This window comes from Anticarsia gemmatalis, chromosome 4, assembly GCF_050436995.1.
Source record: "Anticarsia gemmatalis isolate Benzon Research Colony breed Stoneville strain chromosome 4, ilAntGemm2 primary, whole genome shotgun sequence".
Taxonomy (NCBI): Eukaryota; Metazoa; Arthropoda; class Insecta; order Lepidoptera; family Erebidae; genus Anticarsia; species Anticarsia gemmatalis.
The window spans coordinates 8,713,572-8,723,552 of NC_134748.1; the positions used below are offsets into that span (position 1 = coordinate 8,713,572).

Here is a 9,981-nt window from a genome sequence, read left to right on the forward strand (position 1 = left end):
AGTTTCAGAGCCAATTTACCTATATATTTACAAAAAATCCATAAAATAATGACACACAAATTTAGAAGGGTATACTCTATTCATCTTTAGTCTATGATAATATGGATTTACGGGAATATTTTGTGATTGTTGGGTTTTGAGTAAATTGCTATGAATTTTAACATGTAGTGAATTAAAGGAAACTGCAATTGGTGTAAATCTATACATCCTCTGTATCTGTGAGATTTCTTTGATTAGAAATCTCTATATCGGTAAAATATTGTGATTTACTCTCAGCATCGTTCATAGATTTGGTTGCTAAAATGTCGGGCGATCACAAAACATTGATAAAAGGCAATCCGTCGCAGTATGTAAAATTGAATGTAGGTGGTACCTTGTTCTATACAACCATCGGTACCCTTATCAAAAGCGACAACATGCTGAGGACTATGTTTAGTGGAAGAATGGAGGTTCTGACGGATTCGGAAGGTATGTGCGCCGTTAACAAAACAGCATATCACCGTATGTTCTCAGTTCCACAACTACGAAAACTCTGAAGCGACCAATAAATTGTCAATTTTCTCTTTCAGGCTGGATACTGATTGATCGTTGTGGCAAGCATTTTGGCACAATTCTAAATTATTTGCGCGATGGTACAGTTGCTCTACCCGACAGTTACCGCGAGATCATGGAACTTCTGGCTGAAGCCAAATACTTCTTGATTGAAGAGCTGACAGAATCCTGTCAACAGGCATTAGGCAAAAAAGAAAGGGAAGCAGAACCTATTTGTCGAGTACCACTTATTACTTCTCACAAAGAGGAACAGTTGCTTATTATGTCCACATCAAAGGTGAATTCATTTGTTTCATTTTATCTTCCATATTTTTAAAGATAATTTATCTACTTCACTTCAGTTTACTATGACCAACTAATGAATTTATGTTTTTTGATATTTATAAATACATAAATTAATTATATCTTCTAACTTCTAATATCTTATACTTACTTAAATGTTTGTTTCAATACTTTACAGCCTGTTGTAAAACTGCTAATAAACAGACATAACAACAAATACTCGTACACAAGTACGTCAGATGACAATTTGCTGAAGAACATAGAGCTGTTTGATAAACTGTCATTGCGCTTCAGTGGCCGTGTGTTATTTATAAAAGATGTGATTGGTTCAAATGAAATATGCTGCTGGTCATTCTTTGGCCATGGCAAGAAATGCGCCGAAGTATGTTGCACATCAATTGTGTATGCAACAGATAAGAAACACACAAAAGTTGAATTTCCTGAAGCAAGGATCTATGAAGAGACATTGGGAATATTGTTATATGAGAGTCGAAATGGTCCAGATCAAGACTTAATTCAAGCTACATCATCTCGTGGAGCTGTAGGTGGACTTTCCTGCACAAGTGATGAGGAGGAGGAGCGCTCTGGACTCGCCCGACTAAGATCGAACAAGCAGAATAATCAATCTTAGCGGTTACAGTCGGGCTTGGCGCGCCTTCGAAGCTCGAAACGGACTAATGTCTGATACCAAGCTGGTTGCATTTTGCCGTTTTGGCTGCCTTGCTTCGGTCTGTAAACTCTACTGAGCTGTGTCCTTCACCTTTTATCGTATGGACCCTTCTTCTATGGCTCTCTGGAATGCTGAGAATTGGTTATGGAGTGAGGCATTTATGATTAAAGTCAAATGACATACTATGGACTACTTTCTTCTAATACTATGTGTCAGTTTTGTGTATAGTAGGTGTAACAGTATGGAAGCTGAAATATAAAAAAATAACAGATTAAATAGTGCAAAATATGACAACAATACATATCTAAGATTCACGATCCAATTGAAATCTGTAGTAGAAAATATTTAAGTAAATCTGGTAGATGTCTAAAACAAATACATTATATATTTCATACAGTATTTAATATTCATGTGTAAATCTATTAGACATAGTATAAACACTGATGTGCAATTTATTCATGTCTATAATATAGCTCTTTGTATACATAATTTTCTTAGCCTTTCTAGGCAAAGATATAGATGTCTATAGAAGAATATAATATACATTAATGTATGTTGCATGATATTGTAGACAAGTATAGAAATAAATCAATGTATTATCTAAGATTATATGAGAAAATATGTGTACAAGCTTTGCAGTACATCTGTGTCGTAAATGTAATATAAAATGTAATGTTACGCTTATTATTATCACACTACTTACACAGCTCAAGTGATTTGCCAAATCAATGTTGTTTAGTATTAGAACCTTGTTCCTGACATGATGAAGCTCATAATTTATTACATTTTTTGTTGGATGTAAGATTTTTCTATGTTGAGTTGAAAGTGGAAATACAATGGTTAATTGTTTGAAAAAAGTAATTACATTATGGTATTGCACTGCCCTAAGATAATTCACCTATTAATTTATTGCCTTCAATTTGAATTTATAGGACTGAAGGAACAGGCAAGAGTTTTTATGAAAAATGTGAGAATCTTCAAGAAGACTCGGTATTTGTAAAATTTTCACATTTACCTCAGTATAAGCTGGAAGTGGAGTTGTTTTAAAATTATTGTGTAACTTATGTGTCTGTAGTTGATTGAGACTTAATTGTAAAAAGTATATGGAATGGTATTAAGGTCTGATTCAGATTATTAAAGTACAGTCTAGTCTGATATTTTATTGTTCCATTAGACTTTTTGTAATAATAATAATTTTGTATTATGATGATAGGTAAAGATTAGGTGCAAATTAGATATTGGTGTATAATAACGAAAATTTAAATTAATAGTTTGGAAAAGCATATAGTATTTTGTATAATAGGGTAGGAACTGCATATCTAAAAGATGCTGATGTATTTATGATGATGTTACACACTCCAATGATGATACATAATTACTAAAATAGTATTAATCTCATCTGTTTCCTCATTAACTCACAATACAGATACATTTAATAAAATCATTACAACACATTATTATTATCATAGTCACCTTTAATTAAAGTTGGTACTAGGTGAGAATAATATTAGTTTAGATCTAAACATTGAAATATAGTATGGATCATTAAAAACACCTGCAGAGAAATTGATATCTTATGAAAAGTAATTAGAGCCTAAAGTACAGTAGTTCAAAATAAAACATAGTATTCAAAAGTAAAGACATTCAGTAATTTTCATAATGTAATTGTAGTTTTAGTGTGAGAATATGAGTAGAGGCTATTAAAAAGTTGATTGAATTAAAAATTAGTGGTACAAATGACAATGAGAGCATGAACTTTCTAGTAAATGTTGAAAGACTGGCTTCTCTATGAAGCTCTTGATTGAATGGTGATGAATGTAAATTTTATAACACTTATAACTTGTTATATCCTTACAGAATATAATATGCTCACTGTTTAGCTGTCTATACTGTTTTATTTTTGTTTTTGACCTATAACATCTTAAGTAATCCTATCACTATCCTTTCATTGTCCATATATCATGAGAATGCAATCTTGTCATACAATTAAATTGTTTGGTTCCCAGAGCCATGATTAATTGACAAGGACCACAAACAGTCATATTGTTAAAAAGGCTAAATTTTGCTTCATGATCTACATTGCTCAACTGAGGTTATTAATGCTGCCAAAAAATGCTGATGTGATCTACATACAAGGGGGTAATATTTAAAAGGATGTAGGAAAATGATAAATTCAGGTCTCTACATAGGTAATTTTTTTATTGAGTACATATAAGATTTCTTTTATAACATTCTAAACTACACAGAGGGACACCTGTTTTGGAGCAATTGTACTTTTTTATATTTTCACATCCTTCTACACCACATAATACAGGTTTGGGAGGGTCTATGGGACATTGTTTCTCTATAGGAAAGGGGACTCCCAGAGGTAATGACAAAGAGATCTCATTATTATTATTTTTGTAAACAATCATGGGTTCAAGTCTTTTAGCAGGTTTACCCTTGTGAGTGTTCTTCAGGTTCTTTGATTCTTGTTTTTTAAGTAGTCTGTCCATAGTTTTCTTCTTATCTTTTTCTCTTTTCTCATCAGCCAGCTGTTTCCTTTTCTGTGATTTTAGAGCAGCTTTTTGTATTGCCTCTTCTGTCATGACCTTTTCTTTGTAACCTGAGGGTAATGCTAACAGTACTTCTCCACCTGGACTGGTTTCCTTGTCTGTGCCTCTTTCATACATTGCCCTTTGTCTTGCCGTCATCATTTTAGGATCTTTTGGCTTAATCTTTTTCAGTTCTTCATCAACCTAAATCAAAATATGTATTTAGATAGGATTGGTGACCAAGGTATTATAAGTATGTAAATTTACATAACAACAGCAAGAAGTGAAATTGAGATTTTAAAATAAACAAATGAATAGTTCACTGAACAGCCATGTTATTTAAAACAAGATTGAATGAAGTCTATGAAGTGAAAAATATGTATGTTATAGCTTACTTCTTCTAATTTGCCAGACTTGATAGCATCTAGCCATCTTTCCTCTTCACTGGATGTGCCACTCTCTCGACCTTTTTTCTTCTTCTTTGATGATGATGCTTTCGGTGGAGTGCTTGATGACGACCCTGGTATTGATCTACGGGAGTCAGAAGACGACTTCATGGTTTGAGCTTTGAGTAGATCAGCTGCGGAAGTCCCCGGTAAGTCTCGCCCCTTTACTTTCATCTTGTACGATTTGTCCATCGCGTCTTCATACGATACATCAATAGATGATTCGCTATCGTACTCATTTTCTAATTTTCTCTTTTTATGCTTCTTGTGCTTGTGTCTTTTATGTTTTTTCGGCGGCGGTGTGTCTGTAAGTTATCATTCTGTGAGTATTATTTTGAGACTGGTTATGTCAATGTTATAAAGGTTATTACTATATTTACCTATGACAATTTCGTCCTCTGTGGTGCTTTGCTCTCGCTGTCGGCGAACCATCGCTAAAATCTAAATTGATATTTGAATTTGAGCTACAAATAACATAGAAATCAATGTTATTTTGTTCACATTCACAACATTGTGGCTTTTTGATGTTGGCAGCGCTGTTATTTGTCAATAATGTCAATCTGACAGCTTTTAGAGATGTTATTGCAAAAGTCGACTAGAATATAATTATATGGAATTACTTGTTTTTAAATTACTGCTTAAAAAAAACTGTTATATTCAATTAAAATTAATTAATCATTTTAATGACCAGCTTATATAAAAGTAAATATATCTAAAACTGATATTTTTTTAATTGATCAGTTATTTTATTTAAAATTTTATGAGTAGACCATCGACCAACATACTATAAGACTGAGTACTATGTACCTGAGTAACTATTGTTCCTAAAATTGACCTACATAATAATATTTATTTTAATCATCTCATATGCGACAAGACACCTATTCTGAGTTCCGTCGTTTTTGGTTTATAGTCTTAGAGTGACCGCGAGTCAGCCTGAGTAATGTAATAAAGTTAGCTAAATAGGTAACTATAAGCAAGGTAATTCGTCTTAGTGTCAACTCAATTCAATACAGAGGTACCTATCTAGAACAAGTAACTACTTACAATTTAGGGATCTAGCTACTTAATAACAATAAGATCGTATTTTACATTGTTCCACAATTTTCTTTTAGCCTCCTCTTAGGTATTGCGCTGAAGTAATAATTCAATAAATAAGTATATTTTTGTTGATGAAGAAATAATTTGGAGTAAATAAATATCTATACATCAATGTGGAAAGTTGTGTTCCTACCTACAGAAAACTAACTATGCGGAAATAATTTATCAACAAAATAAAACTTATTTATGTTTAAGCATTATATTAAAAGTATCCCTCACTTAAAAACAATTAAACAACTACTTTTGGGATTTTTTATCTAAGCATCAAGTAAGTCAGAGATTTAATCCTTTTTTGACGAGTAAACCTGGAGTAGAACGGCCACAACATCTTCTGGTTAATAGGTCAAAACCATTTTCCTTCATTACTCTACAAAATAACGATTTCCTTTATAACTTTTTACTTTCGGCCTTTATTATTTCCTAGCATCGTGTTAATGGTGAAGTTCACTTTCCGCTGCGCGTGCTCGCTATTACTATTATGTATGTGGAAGTGGAAGATAAGTCCGTTGTCCGTAGTTCGAACTAAAGTGGAATGGTGCATTAGGTGCACGGCTTCCGTATATCAGCGTAGATTACGCTTTATAGCACTTACTGAGCATTCGACTAAGACTTCTGCCTTCCTTTAGTATTTTACTTTATCTTGGTTTGTTATATTACCCTGGGTTTAATTATTCAAAGTTTTAATGCAGTCAGCGTGCTAAGAGAGTGCCTGTAGGTAAAGAGTTTATGCTGCGATACCTATGTTTACGACTTTTTTTAAGTACGAGCAAATAATGATACGGTTCTTGTTGCGAATATAATAACTGTCCTCTTCGTCGCTAAAAATGTTAGTAAACTTTTTCAAGAACACACATTCAAACTATGGTCTATGTACAAAAAGTATGTGCTCTATGCTCTATACAACAACTTGGATATAATCTCCATACTAGTTATTAACTTAAAACTAAAAAGTTGTAATAACCTGAATGAAGACAACTTTAAGCGTCGTTTAGCACTATTGAAGTAAGTAAAAAGATTATTGGCTGATATTAATTTCACAGTAATACTATAACAAATGAAGCAAGAAATGGAGAAACTAGTAATAAAATTCAGCTTCCTTACTGCAAGGCAGAATTTTATTTCTGGCGAGATTTTAAACTGACGGTTAACTCCATAAATTATGGTAGAAAGAGCTTTTTCTTTAACATGGCGTGTTTTTACCAAGATTTGTTAGAAGTAGCATATTGATTTATTACTGATCTAAAATAAATATTGGTCTTAAGAAAATTGCAAGTTATTAATATAGAACTACTGATGTTGAATTTTAAATCAATTCCCATGTTTTATGGTATTTTTTAGTACGCACACGACTCTTGTGAGACATGGCGGGTCTTTTCTGAATTATTTCTACTTTCTCTACCTCTAATCATCGATTACATTATAATTCTGTTAACACCTCAGTATACTTAATCATATAAAGACTTGACTATCAACGTCCGCACTGTGCTCCAGTTTTCAGTAGGTAAATCATATTTTACTAATGTAATATTCTCGCCAATCTCTGTTGAACTATGCATGCAGTGTTACGTGCTCTCCTAGGGCTATCTCGGAGTTCGATTAAGCGTAGCCAAGCTCTCCATATTTAAACAGCGGTCACAGAGCTTCGGCAAAACTACTTCACTTAACCGCAGATTGATTGACGTCTGTTGTATCTATTTACAAAACAAATTGTGGCTTTGTCAAATCAAGGTGCATAATATATGAATGGTTTCAAGTTTTAGTGGAAAGGGCAAGCCCTCCGTCTCTTGGCGTTTCTTCCGAGAATTGTAAACTGTACTTACCTTTTTTGCTGCAGAATTAATACTTTCTGTAAATATATCAACTGTGTCATATGTACAAGATAAGTGGCCAAAAATGGTCACTCCGAGAACTTACAAGGAAGCATACTTAAATGCCTTAAACCAGCCTACATAAAAATGTTAGAAGGAGGATGAGGTGCCCAATATTATGTTAATGCAATTTGTCTTTTGTATCATAACAACTGCAGGACAAGCGTTGTCATAATTACCTGAGTAGATACTCCAGAATGTCCACGTCGTCATGGGGAAATTAATCATTAGGTAATCATACGCCGAGAAGTAATAAAATAATCATACTAATATGCGGCTCAAGGCCTGACACCTCTCTTATTTCAGAAGTAATCTCTTGCCAAGCAGTGGGACAAGAAATGAGATAAATAAATTTTATTTTTACCAATTTTGATACGTTGTTACTAAGGTACTCATCTTTTTCTTGAAGGCCTATACAAGACGTCAAGACCTTGCATTTCTTAAGCTTTAAATATTTTTACCAATGTCAGAAGCATAACGTGCTTTCGACTTCAAATAAACCTACACGGCTTCTTTACTTTTCTCGGTCACAGAATCCACTTTCCGTGTCACAAGTGCTCCTTGAGAACTAAAAGATATTTGAATTTTCACTCCACAATATTTATTTTTATGTTTTGGTCGTTTATCTGACTAAAAATTCCAAAAAACTGAGTGGGATTTATGTAGTCGTAAGTTTTTTTTTGGCCAATGTTTGCAGTCTCATAGATATATTTTTACCTTAAACTACATCTAGATAATATATCTATTCTATTGTTGAAAAGATTCTTCGTGTTATAAAAGTAGAATAAATATGCTATTCCCTATGCACTTTTATGGCTGGTTGGCTCATCATAAACAAACTAATAACTTAGTAACATTAAAAGTTGTTTAGAACTCGCATCTTCTCTGAAGAATTTGTTGACTTTTCGCAATCGTACATTACGGTACATTTAATTTTATACCGTTTCATTGCACTTGGCTTTCCACTTCAATTAGAGAGATGTCTCCAAGGATGTTATGTTTGTGCTCACGTGTGCCACTGTTCAGTAAATTGGGGTCAAAGATTACATCTGCAGTCTTAATTACTTGTCTTCATAACTGCCTCTGTGGTTCGAGTGGTTGTGTATGCGACGACGGAGTCCCGAATCCCAATTTCTAATGAAGTATTCTCAGTAGTAACCTGTAGTTTAGTGCCTAGTATATAACAATGGACCGTCTTTGTGTACACCATTATTGATTGATTTATTACTGAAGCTGAAAGCGAATGAGTCTGGATAATTATAATTGTTTTGCTTGGTAAATGCGGCAATAATTTTGTCTACTAAAAACTTTACCTATGGTCTTTATCAAGAATAGCATTCACTGTATTTGGGAAAACTTACCTTACTTGTAATTTTTCGTACATTCCTAAAGATCGTTATAACTAGGTACCCGCTTATATGTAGTTCGTACATAAAACGTGCCCGTACCTGCAATTTCCGGAGCTTAATTGAAAAATGAAGTTGATAAAAAGAAAATTTAGAATTCTCTGAGGTGGTTGTATAGTTCTATATTAGATTATCGGTTTTTAACTTGAGCATGATTGTGTCAGTATAAAAGAACGTTAAAATATTATGTGAAAAAATCTTCTGAAACAATAAAACTTCGATGCCATGAGAGTTGCACTGTGCTAATTGAAAAACAGTGTTAATTAGAATTGATTTAATGAATAGGACGCATATCACTCAGATTATTTTTCTATAAATATTTATTGAAAGGTAATGTGTTCGAGATTATTTATTACAGGAATTATATGTAAATAGGTGTTTATTTATAGATTGTTTAAGGTAAATGATTAATTATTATTGTTAATATTATGTGTAAATAGTATATGATCTGACCTATAAAGATTAAATTATTTTTTTCTCTTGATTTTGCATTTGTACAATGTATTTGCTTAATATTAATCAATAAAATAGTATGAAGCCTCTGAACGTACGATTACAAGTCCTTAAGGAAAATTAAAGTCAAATAGTTAACACCAAAAACAGTTGACAAAATTACGAATTGTGATAGATATCGTAGCTTTGCGCCGATAGGATAAAATACCACACATCGTTATTCGACTAATTTATAACTATCTGTAATTAATGTAACACGAATTAAAGGTAATACGTAACTATTGAACTAATGTTACTACTATTCATTCAAGCACCAATTGGCGCGAGTTTCAAAGTCTCACCTTGTTATTTGACACACGGTTACGTTCCTGTAATTCGACGATTCGACGAACCATTTGACTTTGAGAGGAACTAATAGATCAAGGAACCACGCATAAAATATATTCGGCTATATATAGATCTATAAAATATGCCCAATAATTTAGATGTTACAATAAAGGAGCTCCATCATAAAAACGTCCTATTTTCTTCAATCGTAGTCAAGCGTAGACCGTATACGAGCTATGATTAGGTATATATTTTTAATTCGGCCATAAATAATCGAGAAATGGCCTTTCAAAGTTTTAGTATTTCAGCTGGGAAAGCAATAAAAAGAACGGAACATAAATA

General features: G+C 32.9%; 2 protein-coding genes across 2 annotated transcripts; one reads left to right on the plus strand and one right to left on the minus strand.

The window, feature by feature from the left end:
- The first annotated feature begins 80 nt into the window (after nucleotides 1-80).
- LOC142972454 (BTB/POZ domain-containing adapter for CUL3-mediated RhoA degradation protein 3) lies at nucleotides 81-3,389 on the plus strand. The gene is made up of 3 exons (XM_076113596.1): nucleotides 81-468; nucleotides 570-829; nucleotides 1,013-3,389. Exons 1-3 carry the CDS (start codon nucleotides 303-305, stop codon nucleotides 1,463-1,465), a joined length of 879 nt encoding a protein of 292 aa, XP_075969711.1. The 5' UTR covers nucleotides 81-302; the 3' UTR covers nucleotides 1,466-3,389.
- Nucleotides 3,390-3,657: 268 nt separating this feature from the next.
- On the minus strand, nucleotides 3,658-5,021 carry LOC142972453 (INO80 complex subunit B). Its single transcript, XM_076113595.1, has 3 exons — nucleotides 4,865-5,021; nucleotides 4,434-4,789; nucleotides 3,658-4,242 (listed from the first exon to the last, which is right to left on the minus strand). Exons 1-3 carry the CDS (start codon nucleotides 4,914-4,916, stop codon nucleotides 3,703-3,705), a joined length of 948 nt encoding a protein of 315 aa, XP_075969710.1. The 5' UTR covers nucleotides 4,917-5,021; the 3' UTR covers nucleotides 3,658-3,702.
- Between the last annotated feature and the right edge of the window lie 4,960 nt (nucleotides 5,022-9,981).